Below are 21045 nucleotides of genomic sequence, written 5' to 3' on the forward strand. Positions count from 1 at the left end.
TGGTCTAGTGCCATTTTGAGTCTTATTTTTCTGCCCATATTTAAGGCTGAGACATTAAAAGACTGATTGAAGGTTCTGTGCATTTAGTGGGTTTTACAAGCTGGGCCTTAGAGAGGAGTTCCTCTGGGGAACTCCTGTTCTATATATATATATATATATATATATATATATATATATATATTTTGTCCTATCTCAGATTCCACTATAGATTTATGCCTCGCTAACCATGTTCCAAGGAGCTGAGCCATGGAAGAAGGCAAGAGGAAAGGTCTCTGGCTTTCTGATTTCTTTTCTGTTTTTAGTACCTTTGTCCTCACTTGTGCTTGTGACCAAGTACATTAGACCTTCCATTTTGCCCTTTCTGGGGAACCTCCAGTTTTGTTTCCAGAGTAGGAGAGGAGATCTAGGGATGTCATTCAAGAGTGGCACCTTGTCCTGTTTCTGCCTTGCCTTCCCTCTCACTAGCAGAGGCAGTAGGTGCTGCCAGTTCCTTAGGGTCTTGGGGGTTGTGTGGTACAGAGCAGCATTTCCCCTTACCTCCACAACTGGCTAAGAATTCACCTTTATTTTATGTGTTAAGGCATTTTCTTTCTGTTTTCTAGTTTCTAAAAGAATATTTTGTCATTCTGTTCTTTGTCTTAGGCCTTAATTTTTTAGAACTGTCATTTTAATAAAGTTGGAGAAAGAGAAGAACTACATGTGACCATGATCTTTAACCATAAGTGGTTTAGATATTTATATATGTCAATTCTTGTCTTTGAATTTTTACTGTCAAGTGTTATAAATAAAAAGTGACATTGATAGGCTTCTTGAGAAGTTGATGGTAAATTTGGTTCGTGGTGGGAGTCATGCTGGGGAAGTCTTGCCTCTTCTCTTCAAACTGTCTGTTACCTTTTCTTGTGCTGGTGTCTGGCCTGGAACTACTCACCTCCTGTTAAAACTCTTCTGCTTGTCATTCCAAGACTTCATCCCCTCACTTCTAGGATACCTTATTTTTTCCATCTCACCTACATGTGATCAGTCCTCTTCTATATGTGATCATTCCTCTCGGTGCTTAAAGCTACTTTATTCAACACAGTAACCCTTAGTCACATATGACTATTGAGCACTTGAAATGTGGCCAGTCTGAATTATGGCATTCTGTAAGCATGAAACACAGATTTCAAAGACAGTATTATTTTTAAAAATATGTGTTTGTGTATGTAAAACTTACGTATATTTTATATTATGTGTTGAAATATTTGGGGATGTATTGGGTTGAGAAAAATATATTTAACCTATTTTTTGTTTTTTTAATGTGGCCAAATACAAAATTAAAAATTATATGTGTTTGATTTACTTTATATGCCTATTGGACAGCTTTAATTATATTTACTCAGATTTTCTCATGGGGCAGAGTTTGCCCCACCTTCGGTTACATAACCCCTTGTTAGTGCCCCACTGTGACTGCCAGTGCCTTGAAGCCTTGGCACCATACTTTTCTGTTTTCATCTCGTGGTAGTGCCTGGCACTTAATAGGTCCCTAACATATGGTCAATTCATTGCGCCTTATAGTTCTTCTGAGGATTAGACAAGTAAATTTCTTTACACTTTAGTTCACTTGCTATATCAGTAACAATTATTCTTTTAAAAGTGAAACTGGGCCTGGGGTTGTGGCTCAGTGGTAGAGCACTCATTTGTATGAGGCACTGGGTTCAATCCTCAGCACCACATAAAAAAATAAACAAATAAATAAAATAAAGGCATTGTGACCATCTATAGCTTAAAAAAATTTTTTTTAAATAAAAAATTTTAAAAAAAGTGAAACTGGTGGTTATAACTCAGTGGCACAGTGCTTACTTAGCACATGTAAAGGATTTGGGTCCCCAGCACCAAAGAAGAAAGAAAGTGATTTGACTGAACTTCTGGGACAGGTCCCATTTCTTAGTCATGTTCTTAGAGGCTTTTATTTTTAATAGGGCTTCCCCTTTGTTGTATCTTTTTAAAAAAATTTTTTTTAGTTGCCAATGAATCTTTATTATATTTATTTATATGTGTGATAAGGATCGAACCCAGTGCTTCACATCTGCTAGGCAAGCACTCTACCACTGAACTACATCCCCAGCCCTTTTTATTTTTTATTTTGAGACAGGGCTTGCTAAATTGCTGAGTCTAGCCTTCAACTTTTGATTTCTTCTGCCTTAGCCTACCTAGTCCTTGGGATTACAGATGTGTACCACCACACCCTGCTTCTGTTGAACTTTTGACTTTGAAATAATTTTAAATTTACAGAAAAACTATCAAAAAAGGACAGAAATGATAGTTATAGTTCTTCCATGGCAATTCTTATGTCTCATTACAATTTTTTTCTTACCTTAAAGCATTGGCCTTGACCTCTAATATTATGTTAAATAGTAGTAATATAGATTGAGTAGCCCTTATCTGAAATGTATTTCAGAGTTTTTAAGATTTTGAAATATTTGCATAGACTTTACCAACGAAATATCCCCCAACCCAAACATACTAAATCCAAAATACTCAGAAATCTGAAATTTTCTGAGTATCCCATTTCTCAGACTTTAATTTTTGGATTTGAGATGCTTAACCTGTAATGATAATGGGCAACCTTATCTTGTTTCTTTCTTGCTTTCTTTTTAAAAATATTTTTTTCAGTTATAAATGGACGCCATATCTTTTTATGTCTATTTTTTTAACGTGGTGCTGAGGATCAAATCCAGTGCCTCAAACATGTGAGGCAAGTACGCTATTACTGAGGTACAGCCCCATCCCCCTTATCTTGTTTCTTAAAAGAAATGATTATGAAATTTTCCATTTAGTGTAATATTTGCTCAAAGTGTCTTTGATCTATGATTTTTGTCAAATTAAGGAAATTCCATTCTACCCCTAGGTGGATAAGAGTTTATTTTTTTAATCACATCATTTAGTCTACAAGTGCATGGAATAATTGCCTGGCTTTTTCAAAAGTGAAATTTAACTTTTTTAATATCTCTGAAGTATGAAATACTTGGAGGAGGTCCACTTGTTATAGTTTGGTTTTATCACATTCAAAAAACCTGTCCTTGGCTGGGGCTGTAGCTCAGTGGTAGAGTGCTTGCCTTGCTTGTGTGGAAGCACTGAGTTCGCTCCTCAGTACCACACAAAAATAAATTAGTTGTGTCCATCTACAACTAAAAAAAAAATACTTAAAAAAAAAAGAAACCTGTCCTGTATTAAGGAGATGGCTTGTTATTTTAAGGATTATAGAAAGGACTATATATATATATATATATATATATATACATACACACACACACACACACACACACACATATGTTCTATTTTAGGGAAGAGACTAAGGAAGGATTGAAATATAAAGTTGTTTTAAATTTGGAGACCTGATTTCTTCTCATGTAGGAGGGTACTTAGTCTTTTCAAATTCAGGTTGGTTCTCTGTCCCATATGAACAAAGGTAAAACAATTTGGGGACCATATTGATTATTTTAAAAATATTTTTAAAATAGATATACTTAAGTAAAATTTTAATTTGTTTCCTGATTATGATCTGTGGCTCTTCTAAATATGAACAAAGTTTTTTCTTCCTATTTTTATTGGTACATTGTAATGAGCAAAGTTTTTAAGAACTAATATTAAAACAAAATATGGAATAAATTATTGTTAGCATCGTGTAGAAAGAATTTGGGAATCTAGACTCCCCTTGAATTTTTCACTGAACTGTTATATGGCCTTAATCTCATCTGATGAACGGTGAATGGTGGCATTAGGTTTTGCTGCTTTATGGCCTGTGGTGTGAGTATCAGATGTGCAAGTGCTATTGCTAGCATGTAGAAGAGTTAAAAACTCTGGGTGACCAGAAGGCAGTCCCGTTACTCCTATTTTATGTGATGGCCACATATTCAAAATACAGATGCTCTTCAATATATAGTGGTGTTATATCCTAATAAGTCCATCTTAATACCATTAAGAATTAATACTGAAAATACCGTTAAGTCAGAGTGCACTTAATACTCCTAACCTAGCAAATGTCATCGCTTAGTTTAGTTTACCTTAAATGTCCTCAGTATATTTATATTATTCTGTAGTTTGCCAAAATCATCTAACACAAGGCTGTTCTATAATAAAGTGTTGAATATATCATGTAATTTATTGAATACCTGCATTCCCAAAATGCTGACAGTATAATACACTGCAATCTTGTTTATTCCCATGATTGCCAGGGGGACTGGGGAGCGCTCTTGTGAGAGTTCATGCTGCTTGCACTATCCCAGGGAAAGCTCTCAATTCAAAATTCCAAGTATAGATTCTACTGAATGTGTATCACTTTGTACCATGGTAAAGTTGAATCATAGATCAGAAACTGTCTATATATATATATATGTGTGTGTGTGTATATATGTTATGTATATACATATTTTTTGATACCAGGGATTGAACTCGGGGTACTTAATCACTGAGCCACATCCCCATCCGTTTTTATTTGTTATTTTGAGATAGGATCTCAGTACGGTGCTTAAAACCTCAATAAATTGCTGAGGCTGGCCTTGAATTTATGATTCTCCTCTCTCACCCTCTCAAACCACTGGGATTACAGGCATGTGCCACCACCCCAGGCTGTAATATCTTTTTGGAACCCCCAATTGAATTGCAACACTGTATTTTTCTTATAATATTTTCTTGGTTTTTCATAAATGTATATATTATGTGGTTAAATTTCTTTGAAGTGCTAGATACCTTAGGATTAAAATTAAAGCAGTAATGTTTTGTTTATTCAGCTAGGAGCCCTTAAAACTTGGCAGGCACTAAGTGTTCCCTCATTTCCTTGTCTTTGTGTATGTTGCATTGTAGCACACCTCACATGGAGATGGGCGACAAGAAGTCACCTCCCGCACTGGGCGCTCTGGAGCTCGGTGTAGAAACTCCATAGCTTCCTGTGCGGATGAGCAGCCTCACATCGGAAACTACAGACTGTTGAAAACGATCGGCAAGGGGAACTTTGCTAAAGTGAAATTGGCACGACACATCCTTACAGGCAGAGAGGTAAATAAATATGAATTGTGCCTATTTCTGTTATGACCACTTATTTTGTTTATTTCCATGTGGGAGAAAAAGGAAGAGAACGTATGTATTTACGATTATTTCTAAGTTAATTAAACTTCTTTTAAAAGAACATAAAATGTGTTAATTGTCTAGGAGTCTTTTTACTTTCCTGTTTCCATTTACATTTATTTAAGGTTGTAAATATTAATATTGAGTGAATAATCTTTACCTTTAAAAATAAGTTGTATTGGGACTGGGGTTGTGGCTCAGTGGTAGAGTGCTTGCCCAGCATGTATGAGGCACTGGGTTCAGTTCTCAGCACTGCATGTGAATCAATAACTAAAAGAAATACATTTTTAAAAAGAGTAGTGTTTTGGTCTTTTTCAATAGAAATGTCTGCTACCACAAAAATTGGACAAAACTTTATGCATGCATTTAAATGTGAGCTAATGGTACTTGGAAATCAATAGAATTGTTTTTATTTACAGATTTATTCCCATAGGTTTTCTTAGCTGAGTATTTCTGGTATCCCATGACTGATAAGTTTCTGTTTAGGAAGACACACACTTTTCTAGCTTTTGTGATATTGGCTTTTTACTCAGCTGTGTTTCTTATCAAAAGTACATCCATTAAAACTATGGAATTAACTCCATAGTCTTTTGTGATCAGAGCCTATTTTTGCTGCTTCAGCACACTCCTTGCATCTTTGCACCTGATGTTGGTGTCTGAAGTACTCTTCACCCTTCTGTGTGGTGATCACTTCTGTGAAATATTCGTTGGCAGTCTTCTTCCCCCCAGGCAACTCAAAATCCCAAGTACAGTTTCTAGTGAATGTGTGTCACTTTGTACCATAATAAAGTTGAATAATAGAAGAAACTGTCTACTTAATATCTGGGGTTTTTTGGTTTTGGTACTGGAGATTGAATCCATGGGATTATTAAAGATACTGACACTTCCCTTATATGACACAGTTTATATTGTATTGAAATTGGCTTACTTGTCTCCACTAGAGTCTGTAAGGGTAGATTACAGTATATAGCAGAGTGCTTGGTGCCAGTTATGTACTTAATAAATATTGTTAAATTACTATAATACTACTGAAGGAAGCTTCTGAGAGAAATGATCTCCCATTGGCTGACCATGTGACAAAAATGTCCTGACTCTAATGTCTGCTGCATACCAGGCCTGGGGCTGTTAGAGCAGGAACCCTGGGCCAGTCATTCTGTCAGTAAGTTGTCTCAATGACAAAATAAATTCATTTGGATTTTTGGTTAATATTCCTTGTTAAGCTGCCTAGACTGCTTTTGGAATCTGTAAAAAAAAAAAAAAAATGAGTGGACTGGAGCTGTCCCTGCTCTCCTTGATCAAAGCTTTCTTGAGATAAGGGACAAACTTCTGGTTTAGTTCCCACCAATCGCAAATGATTACTACAGTTTTTCTGTGTGGCACAGATGGTAAGCCAGGAGAGTACTGAGACAGACAGACACCCCCTCCACCACCGCTGCCCCATGCCCCATATTTACTTTTAGAAGGTTCTGTCTCCAAAAATAATTAAATATTACTACCATGATGGTTTAATTTTAAAATATCCTTGTTTTTTTTTTTTTAATCTTTGAACAAAGTCATTTTATTCTTGTTTTCTTACCCCTATTGTAGGTATGAGCCAGAATCATATAATATGTAAACATTGTAGAAATTCATTATATAGAAAGTGAAAGTTCTTTGAAATTTCCAAGAGAATCACTTATAGACAGAGGTTTGGTGTATATTCCCATAGTTTTATTTATATATATATATATATATATATATATATATATATATATATATATATATATGTTAATTCTTTGTTTATTTTAATAAAAAAGCAGTCATATGGGACATAATAATAATATTTTTACATTATCTGGACCAGACACAGGTCCAGGGTATGTTACTTACAGATCTCACACTTGGTTAAAGGCTGCATAGTCTTCCACCGTGTGGGTGAACCACAGTGAGCTGGGGGTTATTTCTCATGTTTTTGCCATAAACACAATTGCAGTGAACATTCTTTAACATAACTGTGTACTTTTGTTAAGAGCTCTTATAAATCACTTTTGTCTGGTTGTCTTGGTCCATTTTTTCTGCTATAACAGAACATCAGAGTCTAGATATTAGTTTTCTAACATACCATGGTGTTTTTATCACTGCAGCTTTGAAAGTATATTTTGATGTTTTGGAGTAGGTCAAGTCCCCTGTTGATTATTCTTATTTCTCAAATTTTTCTTTTTGTTATTTACACTACTAGATGAAGTTTAGAATCTTGTTGCCACGTTCTAAAAATAGACTTGCCAGAATTTTGATTAGATTACTTTGGATGAAATTAAGTTAGATTTAAAATTTTGGGGGGGAAATATGATATTTTGTTTGTTTTTGCAGTCAAATTCAGGGCTCTGTGCATGCTAGGCCAGCATTCTACCACTGAGCTACACCCCCAGCTCAAAAATTTGATATTTTAATGATACCAGATTTTTTATCCAGAAATGTCAAGTGTGTCTTGATTTTTGTTTTCATATCTTTTTTTCTTTAGGTTTTATATAATTCTTGTTAAGTTTGTTCCAGTGTTTTTTATTTTGTTTGGGGTTCTAGGGACAGAACCCAGAGTGCTCTGCCACTGAGCTATGTCCCCACCTTTTTTAAATCTTTTGTGTTGAGACAGGATCTTGCTAAGTTAACGAGGCTGGCCTTGAACTTCCATTCCTCCTTCCTCAGCCTCCAGAATTGCTGGGATTACAGGCTTTTGTAACTGCATTTGGCTGTTTTGTAATTTTTGTTGTTCTTGCAAATAGGATGTTCTCTTCTAGCTATTGTGAATATGTGGGAAGGTGCAATAGTTATATAACATCTTGTACTTGGGCATCTTTTGAACTCACATTCATCTGGAACATCAAAATAAAGCAAGCTTATATTATTTTTTTAAACAACCATTCTCTTTTTTTATTTTTATTATTTAGTTGTAGGTGGATACAATACTTTTATTTATTTTTATATGGTGCTAAGGATCGAGCCCAGTGCCTCACACATGCTAAATGAGAACTCTCACTGAGCTACAATCCCCAGCCCCTATTTTTTTAAATTATATGACTTTTAAAATTTTGTTTTTCAGGGCTGGGGTTGTGGCTCAGTGGTAAAACACTTGCCTAGCATGTCTGAGGCGCTGGGTTCAATTCTCAGTACCTCATATAAATGAACAAAATAAAGATCCAAATAAAATAACACCAAGTTTGTTTAAAAAAAATTTTTTTTTTTTTTTTTTTTGTTTTCAGTTCTTTGAATTTTAGATTCATGTTCCACTACCATAGTCAGGATGTGGAACAATCCCCATTACTCACCATTACTCAAAAAAAACTTCTCAAACTCTCCCTTTATTGTCTCTTGCTGGGTTTCAGTTCTCCCAGCTAAAAGGCTCAGGGGTCACTCCAGTTGAACTGGGCTAACTGGGCTGCGCAAAATAACCACACTAGAAACACAAATACCTTAAGGGTCCACAGGGAGAGAGCGAGAGAGAGAAAGAGAGAGAGAACGAGAGACAGCGCGTGCGCGACCCGCTGACCCCTTTTATTGAGGAGAAGCTATTCAAATGAGGCATGGGGTCAGGTTTCAGGGGGCTGAGTCTATCTTCATGATGTCCACTGTCAGCAGGTTGACTGACACCTGGATAGGCCACACCCAAAGGCACAGTAAGAGAAGGGGACACACACAAGGCACTTCCATGGAAGATTCTATCCTAAGCAGGGCAAGGGGTTATATTACAAAGAAACAGGTGAGTGTAGCTTCACCCCTGGGGCTGTAGCAAGTCACACCCATGCATGGAGACACCAACCCTGGAACCCCAAAAGGGTGGGGAAAGCTCTGCTACATTTCTGTGACTGAGCGCCTCAGTACCCAGCCAGGGAGTGTGACTCAGTCACTTGCAAGGTTGGTCTCCCACAGTCTCTCTCCCCTACCATCACCTCCTGTAACCACCTGTGTGTTCACAATTCCAAGTGTGGCATGTTGTTTTTTTTTTTTAAAGAATGTAAAGTAAAAGGGATGTAGCTCAATAGTAGAACACTTGTCTAGCATGTGCAGAGCCCTGGATTCAATCCCCAGTACCTCAAAGAACAAACAAACAAAAATAGTCAGGAGTGTGAAGGAAGAGGAGATTATACAGATTCTCAGCATCATGCTTTTGAGATTCATACAAATTATTGCATATATTGATAGTTCTTTCTTCTCTACCAAGAATTCCATTGTGTGATGGGACCACAGTTTATATCTGTTCCCCCACTGAGGTACATTTGAGTTGTTTCCAGCATTGGCAATTATGAGTCAAGCCACTCTAGACATTCCTGGTTAAGTTTCTGTGTGAATATGAGTTTTAATTTCTTTTGGGTAGTTATCCATTAATGACATTGCTGGGTTACATGGCTAAAAATTAAGTGAATTGTTATTAGAACATTGGTTCTAATAAATAGAAAGAGACCTAAAACTTCTAGTCCTTTGATGGGAATGTCACGTATCTTGCCTATTTTGAAGTAATTAAGATCTCTAAAGAGTTGCAGGAAATGATGTTGATGATTCCAGGACTTACTTGGAGTCAGTAGAAGAAAAAGGATATTACACTGAAACAGTTTTAATGCTGTGCTTGGGTGGAAAAAGAAATACAATAGAGTTACATAGTGGAAGGAATTCCCTGAAAGGAGACAGTGGGGATAATTTATATCATGTATTTAAGTCACAAGAATATTGTCAACAAAAAAGATACTTGTTGAAAACTATTAAAAATGTATTATAACAAAGATTCTAATATGTATGTTAAAACTGTTTTAAATGAGGCCTTTAGATAAAATGGTTGTTTGGAGACCCCCCCCCCCCCAGATAATCCTTAATTCTTAATTTTTAGTTCATCTCATTTAGCCCTTAGATGAAAGTGCTGCCTGTTATCCTTGTAATGAAAGCATCTATCATATCTATCTACTGTTTTGATTTTAGCCAACTTTTCACAGTTTTAAGGTTTATTCTGTACTGCAGTATTATATATTTGGTTAAATTTAGATTATCTGCTTAAGACTATGTTAAAACTTGTGTCAGCTATGATCAATTAGTTTTTCTTACACAATTTCTTATTTTTTCTAGGATTAGTTGCTTTTTAAAAAAACTTCTTTAGTTTCTATAAGTTTACTGTTGATTGGTCCAAATGTTCTAGCATATTTTTCAAATATCTTACACAGTACCCTTGCATATCATGTAATATTTTAGTTCAATAGAGAACTAATGGGTAGAAATCAGAGACAGCAAGATAGTTCTTTCCAAGGCATATGGGCTGGTGGCTGGAGGAAGATGTTAGGTCAAGGTACTTTTTAGAAGATGGGCAAAATGTCAACATGTTTGTCTGATAATGGGAATAATCTAACAGAAAGGGGAAACACAGTGCTGTGGGAAAGACACTGGAGTGGGTGAGGAGACAGTAGAGTCATTAGCTTTGGGCAACAGAGCTGTCCTTCTGTAGACACCAGAGGAAGGCAGGTGTACTGGCTATGGTGCAGGTGAAGGGCTCCTTGTGGTAGCTTCTACAAATTCTTTTCTGAGCTAAGCTATTTTTTTAGTAAACTGGAAAGCCAAATCATCAGCTAAGAGTTTGAGTATTGAGGACATAGATCTGAGAAGGCTAAAATAATTACCAGACAAGCAGGGGAGTAAATGGAGTAGAGAAATGCTATAAATTGCCAGGCAGCCCTCAGGCTTCCCTGGGGTTGGTGACAAAGTACTAAAGTGGGAAGATGGGCACAGCTGCACTCACTCTCCAGCCAGTCAGTTACCCAGCTGCAGGCAGGACATTTACAGAGTTGGGGCTGTGTCACACAGAAGTGAGGAATGGAGGAAGGAGCTGGGCATTGTTAGGGAACACTGGAGGGATTCAGGAAGAGGTAGGAACTGGAAGGGAGAGGCAGACCACAGGAAGTTGTTGGGGTCAATGGACCACAAATTCAGTGAGCTCAGACTGGGTGGAAGGAGTGACTGCACTGAGCAAGTGGGAGAGGTAGGAGGGCTTGTCTGGAGAGCTGGGCAGTTCCACAGTGAGCTCACAGGGTCTTCAGAGATTAGTGAAGGCAAAGATTGGGTATAGCCATGTAAGTGGCTTAAGAGATGTAACTTATTTTTCTTTTCTGGAAGTTTATCTCTGGTTCATAGAAATTTCACAGTGAAGTGCCATGGAGTTGGTCTTCATTCATTGTTTTAGTGCTCATTAGACCCTTTCGATATGGAGATTTTGTCTTTTCAGTTTTAGGGATTGTCTGTTTTCTTTTCTGGTGGTAGTGGGGGTTAAACCATGGGTGTTCTACCACTGAGCCACATCCCCAGCCTTTTTTATTTTTTATTTTGAGACAGAGGTCTTGGTTGGTTGTCCAGGCTGGCCTTGAGCTTGCACTCCTCCTGCCTCAGCCTTCTGAGTGGCTGGGATTACAGGTGTGTGCCACTGGACCCAGCCAATGAGATGGAGACTCTTGAACTTTAAAAAGAAAAAAAAAAAAAAAGCTTTTTTCTGTCTCTATTTTTGCTTTCTGGGAGATGAATTTAATTTTATCTTCCAAACTTTCTGGTGTGTATGTGTGTGTTTTCCTATTTCTCTGCTTATTTTCATTTGTTTATTGTTTCTTTCTGTTGTCCATTCTGGTCTCTGAATGCTATTTCTTTTCTTTTTTTTTTTTTTAAAGAGAGAGAGAATTTTTTTTTAATATTCATTTTTTAGTTTTTCAGCGGACACAACATCTTTTGTTTGTATGTGGTGCTGAGGATGGAACCTGGGCCGCACGCATGCCAGGTGAGCATGCTACCGCTTGAGCCACATCCCCAGCCCCTCTGAATGCTATTTCTTCTGTTGACTTCCCGAGGATAGGAAAAGGTTTTTTGTTTGTTTTATGAAGTAGATTTTTGCTCCCTCCATTGTTTTCTCTTCATAGAGACTTTCTTTGGAAGTATGGTATCTCTAGTTGTCTGCCTGTGTTAAAGCCAGGCCTGAGAAACTGCCCAGAAGCTGTTTGCAGCACAGGAGATGTGCTCACCTGTTCAGGGTTGTCCACTTTTATGGGGGACTCCAGATACCTGTGTCTTTAGGTCTCTTCTATGGGAATGTTCAGTTTCTCTAGACTCCTTTATTCTCCATAGCAGGGGCTGAGTGGGGCATCTGGTTGTCCCAGCCCTTGGTGGCATTCTGTCAGGCTCATTTTCTGTCTCCATGCCTCATTCCTGGCCGCTGCTTGGCCAGTGATTGTGAGTCCCAGAGCCTTGTCCATTTCCACAGAAGTAGTTTCCAGCTTTCTAAGAGCTAGAGGTTATTGGTGGTTTAATGAGCCCAGTCACTGTGTATGACTCTTGACCTTGTGGTTAGCCCAGTGGTCTCACACTTTGTCTGCACCTGAATCTCCAGGTTTGGAGCCCCGTCCAGTAATGCTGGGCAGACCACACTGTCTCCATGTGCCCTTTCCTCATTCTCTCTCTCTGTTAAGAAAATATAGACACAGCTTTCTCACTGTTGTCTTCCCACCTTCTCTTGTGCTTCCACAGCTATGTTCCATTGCTGTCAGCCCTCAGCATTTCAGGGGAAGTGTCCTGTTCCCACTTTTCTGTCCTGTTGTGGAGAGAGAAGAGGGGTGGGGTTACGTCTTGAACCTTGTTTACTCTGTGACTTAAATTCAGTTATAAAAATGATAAAGCTGGTCTGGGGTTGTGGCTAAGTGGTAGAGCGTCTGCCTAGCATGTGTAAGACAGTGGGTTCGATTCTCAGCACTGCATATAAATAAATAAAGGTGCATAAACAACTAAAAAAATGATAAAACCATGATTCTGGGATATATTAAATGTCTTGAGATTTAATACAAATGGTTATATCTTTTCTTTAAATTTTTTTTTTTTGTTTTTAGTTGTAGATGGACACAATACCTTTATTTTATTTGTTTAGCTTTTTTATGTGGTGCGGGGGATCGAACTCTGCCTCAAGCATGCTAGGCAAGTGCTCTGTCACTGAGCCACAGCCCCGTCCCTGGTTATATCTTTTAGTCACAAAATTTTTGTTGAAGAATATGTTAATAGCTTGATAGAAAGTTTGGAGAATAGAGGGGAAGGGAATCCCAGAGTCATAATATTTTGAATACTATTTTCATTTTTTTTAATATATTCCTTATTCATATGCAGGTTTTCTTCTGTATCCTTTTGGTCATACTCTTGGATCCTGTTTTATCCTAGTAGTCTTCTGTGCTGCTGCATAATTGTCCTAGTGTTCCACTCTGGTCATGTGCAAAATGCCATTGATTAGAACATCTGTTCTCAGGCTTTCTCAGAACTCCTGAAAACCCCAAATTGAGAACTCCTCAAAAGCCTATTAATATTTACTATATTAGAAGTTAACACTAAGAAACTTAAAATATGGTAACAATTCTGCCATATGTTAATGTATAATATATTTTAATGAAAAACAACTTTACCAAAACAGATTATGAGAAGAGTAACATTGTTTAAGTTTTTTTTTGCAAATCTCTTTATTGTCTGGCTTAACAGAAGGATTTTCTGGATTTTTGTATCTGCTCTGCATGTGAACTATTTGGATATGTTGTTTTCATTGAAATGTATGAAAAAGTATGTAGCAAGAAAAGGGAGGGTACTGGGGATAGAGCCCAGGAGTGCTTTTACCACTGAACTACATCCCAAGTATTTTTTGTTATTGTTGTTTTGTTTTGAGATAGGATCTTGCTGAATTGTTGAAGGTCTTACTAGGTTGTTGAGGCTGACCTTGAATTTGCAATCCTCCTGCCTCAGCCTCCAATTGCTGCGATTATAAGTGCATACTATTGTGATAAGCATAGAGGAAGGTCTTAATACTCTTTCAAGTCATTGTGGGTGTTGTCTTTAATACTATATTAAATCTCAGCAAATAGTAGTTTCTTTCTGCAGTGGTGGACACTTATTAATCAATAGACCAAAAAAATTAATACAGCAAAATTAGTAGTAGCAGATTTGGGAGTAAGGAAACAGAGTGAAAGAAAGCTTTATATTCTCATAACAGATACAACTAAAAAGCATTAAACTTTATCAGTACAGGGAAAAATGAACATATAAACCTACAAATTAACAATCATGGGAAACACTGTTTTAATTGTTGTAAAATATGCGTAGCGTAGCATTCCCAATAGTGACCATTTTATAGTGTACAATTCAGTGGCATTAAATACTTGAAGTTGTTGAATAACCATCTCCACCATCCTCTCCAGAACAGGTAATCAGTCCTCATTTTTTCCACATTTCATATTTGCAAATTTATGTATCTGATAGAAGTTATACCCAAAGTCAGTCCTCACAGGGCTTTGGCAATAATTCTTGGACATACACAGAGTGGTGAGTAAAGCACATCCCCAAGTTGATGTCCATTGAGGTGGTGCTCTCCTGTCTTGTTTCAGCCATTATACTGTAAACAGATATCCTTTTTGTAGACTGTTTAATGACACTTTTCCCCCAAAAGCTTTATTGAGGTAAAATTGAAGTACAATAAAATGCACATATTTGAAGTATGCAATTTGATCAGTTTTGACATGTATGTAACCAATATAATCAATAAAAAAGCATTTCCATTTATTTTTTTTAAATTTGAAATAATACAGATTGTTTCCTGCATGATTTATTACATTAGAAATTAATCACCTTGCCAGGAGTGGTGGTGTGCACACCTGTAAATCCCAGGGGCTCGGGAGGCTGAGGCAGGAGGATTGCGAGTTCAAAGCCAGCCTCAGCAATGACAAGGCACTAAGCAACTTGTGAGACCCTGTCTCTAAATAAAATATAAAAACATAGGGCTGGGATGTGGCTCAGTGGTTGAGTGCCCCTGAGTTCATCCCCACTACCAAAAAAAAAAAAAAGGAGGGGCTGAGGTTATAGCTCAGTGGTAGAGTGGTTGCCGAGCATGTGTAAGGCACTGGGTTGATCCTCAGCACCAAATAAATAAATAAATGAAGGTGTTGTGTCCATCTACAACTAAAATTATCAGGATCTCTGGGATGAAACAGTACTCAGATGAACATTTATAACTTAAAGTACTTATATCAGAAAGAAACTAGAATAACAAATTATTTTCAAATTGTGTAGTAGGAAGGAGTAAATAGGAGTAGGAGCAGAAATAGATGAAACAGAGAAGAAATAATATAACTAAAATTTGATAATAAGAAAACCAGTCTAATCAAGAAAATAGCAAGAACACAAAGATATCAATGGAAAGGAAGCTATCAAAATAACCCTATAGATGCTAAAAATATATTAAGGTCATATTACAATTGTTTGCCAACATATGTGATAGCTTATATAACATGGTCCATATTAGAGAAAGATCCGTGTGCTTATGAGAAGAAAGTGTATTTAGTCATTGATGGATAACATACTCTATATATGTCTATTAAGTTTATCAATCGTATTTTTTCCTTCTATAGCTTCTTTATTAAATTTGTTTTTAAATGGTGCTGGGGATTGAAACCAGGGCCTTGTGCATGCAAGGCAAGCACTCTACCAACTGAGCTATATCCCCAGTCCCCTTATTAGTTTTTGTTTGGAGGATCTACCTGGTGGTGACAGGGGTATGTTAAAGTTACCCAGTATGATTGTGTTGTGGTCTATTTGATTCTTGAAATTGAGCAGGGTTTGTTTGATGTACATAGATGCTCTGTTGTTTGGGGCATAAATACTTACGATTGTTACATCTTGTTGATGTGTATAGTTCCCTTAAGCTGTATGAAATGTCCATTTTGTTCCTTCTGATTAACTTTGGCTTAAAGTCTTCTTTATCTTATATGAGGATAGAAACCCCTGCTTGTTTACGCGTTCCATGTGATATATTTTTTCCCATCCATTCACCTTCAGTCTATGGATGTTTTTGCCTATGAGGTGAGTCTTTTGGAGACATCATGTTGTTGGGTCTTGTGCTTTAATCCATTCTGCCAGCCTGTGTCTTTTGATTGATGAGTTGGTTATTATTAAGTTATATTTGTATTCCCGGTCATTTGGGTTTATTTCTAGCTTTTAATTTGAATTAGTTTCTCCTTTGATTAATATTCCTTTAGTGTAGTTCCTCCCTTTGCTGGTTTTTACTTTTTTTTCCCTTCATTTCACCCTCATGGAATATTTTGTTGAGAATGTACTGTAGTGCAGACTTTCTAGTTGCAGATTCTTTTAACTTTTGTTTATCATGGAAGGTTTTTATTCATCTTCCAATTTGAAGCTTAATTTTGCTGGATATAGGATTCTTGGTTGGCATCCATTTTCTTTCAGAGCTTCGTATATATTATTCTAGGACCTCCTAGCTTTGAGGGTCTGGATGGAGAAATCAGCTGAGATTTCTGTATTGGTTTCCCTCTGTACATAATCTGATACTTTTCTCTTGAAGCCTTTAAAATTCTATCCTTATTCTGTATGTTAGGCATTTTCATTATAATGTGCCTTGGTGTGGGTCTGTTGTAATTTTGTACATTTGGCGACTTGTAAGCTTCTTGTAATTGATTTTTCATTTTATTCTTTAGGTTTGGGAAAATTTCTGGTATTATTTCATTGAAAAGATTGTGTATTCTTTTGGTTTGTATCTCTGTACCTTCATCTATCCCGATAAAGCTTAAATTTGGTCTTTTCATGTTATCCCCATAGTTGGGAGTTCTGTTCATGGTTTTGTAACATCTCTCTGTGGTCAACTTTATTTTCAAGATTATATATTTTGTCTTCATTGCCTGAGGTTTTGTCTACCAAGTGGTCAAATTTGTTGGTGATGCTTTCTATTGAATTTTTTTTGGGTGTGTGGTGCTGGGGATTGAACTCAGGGCCTTGTACATGCAAAGCAAGCATTCTATCAACTGAACTATATCCCCAGCCCTTCGGTTGAATTTTTAATTTGATTTATTGTTTCCTTCATTTAGAGGATTTCTGCTTATTTTTTTAACATAATCTCTGCCTCTTTATTGAATTGATCTTTCACTTCCTGTATTTCCTCTCTGATTTCATTTCTTATACCTTCCTTTGATTCACAGATCAGTTTAATTATGTACATTCTAAACTCCTTCTGTGACATTTCTTCCACTGTGGTGTTGATGGATTCTGTTATTGGAATATCTTCATTCGATTGGAGCAATTTGTTCCCTTGCTTTTTCATGTTGTTTGTGTGTCTCTCCATCTAACAGTATGGATCTGAGGCAGTAGAGTTTCTACTCTGGGACACATTTATTTGTTTGTTTGGTGGTGATTTTGTTGTTGAATGTGGTTCCCAGTCATAGTGCTTGAAGTGCTGTCCGGTTGTCTAAGTGCAAGTCTGTGATGTTTCGCAGAGGAAATGTTTGTGTTAGATGAGCTTCACTCAGGTGTGAGCTCAACATTAACCATCTGTGTAGCATAGAAGGTCCCTGGGAAGGCTTGTGTGCTCACTATTGATGAAAATGTGACTAGAGGCTAGCACTGTCACCTAGGACCCTGTGTTGTCCCTGGCAGCAAGTGGTTCAGCATTCACTAAATTGGTGTTCACAGCAACTTCATAAAACATTTCTGTGAATAATATGAATTGTTTTGAAAAAGGAGACTTAATGATTTCTGATAGTTTCCTTTAGTATCCCACACACGGAGGAAAGTGTTAGGAAACATTATAGGCTTTCCTCATTTGTCTGAAGAGTTTATGTTTCCAAAACTGGAGTCCTAAGAAGCAAATTGAGGAAACTCTGAATACAGGTGGGATGTATGAAGAGTTAGTGAGTGCCCAGATAGCCTCATCATAGCTGGGAGGAATTTTGGCCTTTCTACTGGGATCTTCCTCATTCTGCATGACCCAGAATTATTTTTCTTGGACTGTTACTTTAATAATAATAATAATAAAAAACATATATATGTGTGTGTGTATATGAATATAATTTTTAGTTGTAGGTGGACACAACATCTTTATTTATGCGGTGCTGAGGATCGAACCCAGTGCCTCACACGTGCATGGCAAGTGCTCTACCACTGAGCTATAACCCCAGCCCTGGACTATTACTTTTTTCCTTCTTTAAACTTACTGTACACTTGTCTTCTTGGGTCTGCTACTTGTGTCACTATAGAAATTGTTGGAAGTCACTTTTCTAATAATGGCACCTCTTCCATTCTCTTTTGTCATTCTGTCAGGGCTTCATTTGACCTATCAGGTGGGAGAAGAGAGAGATGCATGTGATCATTCAGTATGCCATGTTTAACTGAATGTCCTCATATGGTTATGGAAAACTTTGCATTTAATTACTTAAGTTCTGTTTAGAGAGTCCAGGCTTGATATAAAAAATAGTGTTGCCCTGGATATCCCCATCCAAGACAGCCACTTTTCATATTTTAAACTGATTCTTCAGGTTTTACTTTCTGGTCTTTAATAATATGCCCATTGTATTCATGTTCATTTTCCAGTTTAGGCATAAGCTATTGACTTTTAAAGTCATTGACTTAAAAAATAAATAGACCTTTTATTTTTGAAATGTAACACACAGAAAAAATGCCTATTTATACGTAACCCTGACCCAGGGCAGAACATTCTATGACCCATATCCAGAAGCCTCACTTTGCCTCCTGCGGATTACTTCACAGTCCCTCATGTACAAGGGAGCACTTTTCTAACACTACAGGTTAGTTTTGTCTCTTTGCTTTTTAAATATTCTAATGCAATCATACAGTATGTTACCTTTTGTCTGCTACTTATACTTCCTGCTTATAACCTTCTCCCATGTTGGGTTTTGTTAGGTTTTAATTTGAAATTTTATTTTGCAGCCAACTGTTATAGTTGTTTGGTGTGATCTTTAACCATTATGAACTAAGTTGTAATCCTTCAAATTCATATGGTAAAGCCATGACCTTATATATGGTGAAGTGTGACTATGTTTGGTAATAGAGTCTTTATAGAAGGTTAAATGAGGCTACATGGGTGTGCCCTGATCAATAAGATTTGTGTCCTTATTATAAAAAGAGACATCAGAGAACTGACTCTCCCACCATGTGAGGACACAGTGAGAAGGCAATTGTCTGCAAGCCAGGAAGTGGCCCTCACAAGAACCAATCCGGCTGGCACCTGTATCTTGGACTTCTAGTCTCCAAAATTGTGAGAAAATAAATTTCTGCTTATTTTCCCAATCTATGGTATTTTGTTACGGCAGCCCATGCAGACCAATACAGCATTCTTCAGGCTACCATGTGCCTTTAAGGGACTTGAGATCTTTTTTTACCTGCTCTTTTAGGAGTTATAGATGCTTTAACACCTTTCAAGGGTAGGAGTTGGGATCTTTTGACTAGCAGTGAATTGACAGGAAATGGAAAATAAGGATTTTTCTCCAGCAGATCCTGTCTGTTGAAGCAGGTTGAGGATTCCCTTCTCATGCATGAACTATCTTTATCCCTATTTTGTAATTTTCCACTTTGCTTCTGGCATTAGGGTGAATAAATGGAATTTCCCAGAGCAGAGACGTTTTCTCCTCTTTCCTTACCTAGTGAACCCCCTTGGCTTTCGTTGTGTCCCTTTGTCCCTATACTCTAGCTGTCCATTACCATGGAAATGAGTGGTCTTCTCTCATCTCCCTTTCTGAGGCACTGCCTCAGTGATGCTCCCACAGTCGCCTTCTCTTTAGGTGACGTTAAGGTCTCACCTCTGTCTGAGATCTCCAGGTCTGGACCAAGTTAATTTGATGATTGAGTCATCATAGCAGGGAGTTGGGAGGAAGAAGGGATTAGAAATGTCCCCCTCAGGCTTCATTGTTGCACATACACTAAGTGATAGTGTTTTACTCTGGGAATACCATGGCCTTGATAGAATGACTTTTCTACAGTTTGGAGAAGCCAAATGCTTTGAGTTTCTTTTTGAAGAAGCTTCCTGAAGAAGAAATGTGTAAGAACTGAAGCAGAGTAGGATCTTTAGGAATAAGAGGACATGGCATAGAATCAGAAGAAGCTAGTGATCTTGAGTCCAGTCATGCACTAGAAACTGGCTCTCAGAAGATCAGAGGAAAGAGGAATGGGAAGGGCAGCAGCGCTGTTGTATTTGGTCCCAAGAAGGAAGATGAAAACATAATGGTGGTCAGAAAAGAACATCGTATCCCGGCGCTGTGGCACACGCCTATATTCCTAGCAGCTCGGGAGGCTGAGGCAGGAGGATCGTGAGTTCAGAGCCAGCCTCAGCAACAGCGAGGTGCTAAGCAACTCAGTGAGACACTGTCTCTAAATAAAATATAAAAAAGTAGGTCTGGGGATGTGGCTCAGTGGTTAAGTGCCCCTCAGTTTGATACCCCATAACTCTCCCACCCCACCAAAAAAAAAAAGAGCAGCATGGGTAAAGAGTTTCTTAGAAATTGGAAGATCCAAGTACACCACATAAAATTACTTAGAAAATAGAAAGTTTGAAGAAAATTAATTCATTTGACTTTGAACTAATGTAAACTTTTAAAAACCATCTTCCTATCTGTTAAAACACTAGAAGCCCTCCTTCTTCACTGTTCTGTCTCTCTCAGGTGTGTTTGTTTACTGATTATGAGTGTTCAGGCCCTCAGATCAACTCAGCAAACATTTATTGAGCACTGTGCCCATGCATTATGCCAGTGCTGTAAAGATGAAAAGATGCCTTCTTCCCATTTAAGTTGTACACTAATAGTCAGTTTTCACATATTTTAGCAGCCAATATTTTCTTATTCCAAATACAGAACTAGAATTCTGACTTCACTTTTTCCCCCAAGGTCATACACATTCACTCTCTGCTCCTCCAGTTCTGATTTGCCTTTCCCAGAGGTGGGGAAATAACATTGCATTCTCAAAGCATGGCTGGGAGTGGGGCACTGAAGACTTACTGAGACCCTGTTGAAGGCTGCAAAGCCAAAACTATTTTTATATTCTAAGACTATTAAATCATTCACTTTTTCAGTCTCTCTTACAAGTGAGGAGTGGAATTTTCCAGAGGCCATATGATCTATATTATCACAA

General features: G+C 37.5%; 1 protein-coding gene across 24 annotated transcripts in view; it reads left to right on the top strand.

Annotated features, from left to right (window-relative positions):
* The window catches only part of Mark3 (microtubule affinity regulating kinase 3), a 102760-nt gene that overhangs the window by 13915 nt on the left and 67800 nt on the right, over positions 1-21045 (top strand). For 9 of the 24 annotated variants that reach the window (XM_058582226.1, XM_058582228.1, XM_058582223.1 and 6 more), the window contains exons 2-3: positions 4843-5034; positions 11807-11878. In XM_058582226.1, coding sequence (XP_058438209.1) covers positions 4843-5034; positions 11807-11878 — 264 coding nt within the window. Of the gene's footprint in view, positions 1-4842; positions 5035-11806; positions 11879-18609; positions 18711-19048; positions 19181-21045 lie in introns of those variants that run through there. The other 15 variants (XM_046453187.2, XM_058582232.1, XM_046453177.2 and 12 more) reach the window with 4 other exon arrangements.

Source organism: Marmota monax, unplaced genomic scaffold (assembly GCF_021218885.2).
Source record: "Marmota monax isolate L192 unplaced genomic scaffold, Marmota_monax_Labrador192_F-V1.1 WCK01_AAM20220418_F8-fsc00190, whole genome shotgun sequence".
NCBI classification, from domain to species: domain Eukaryota; kingdom Metazoa; phylum Chordata; class Mammalia; order Rodentia; family Sciuridae; genus Marmota; species Marmota monax.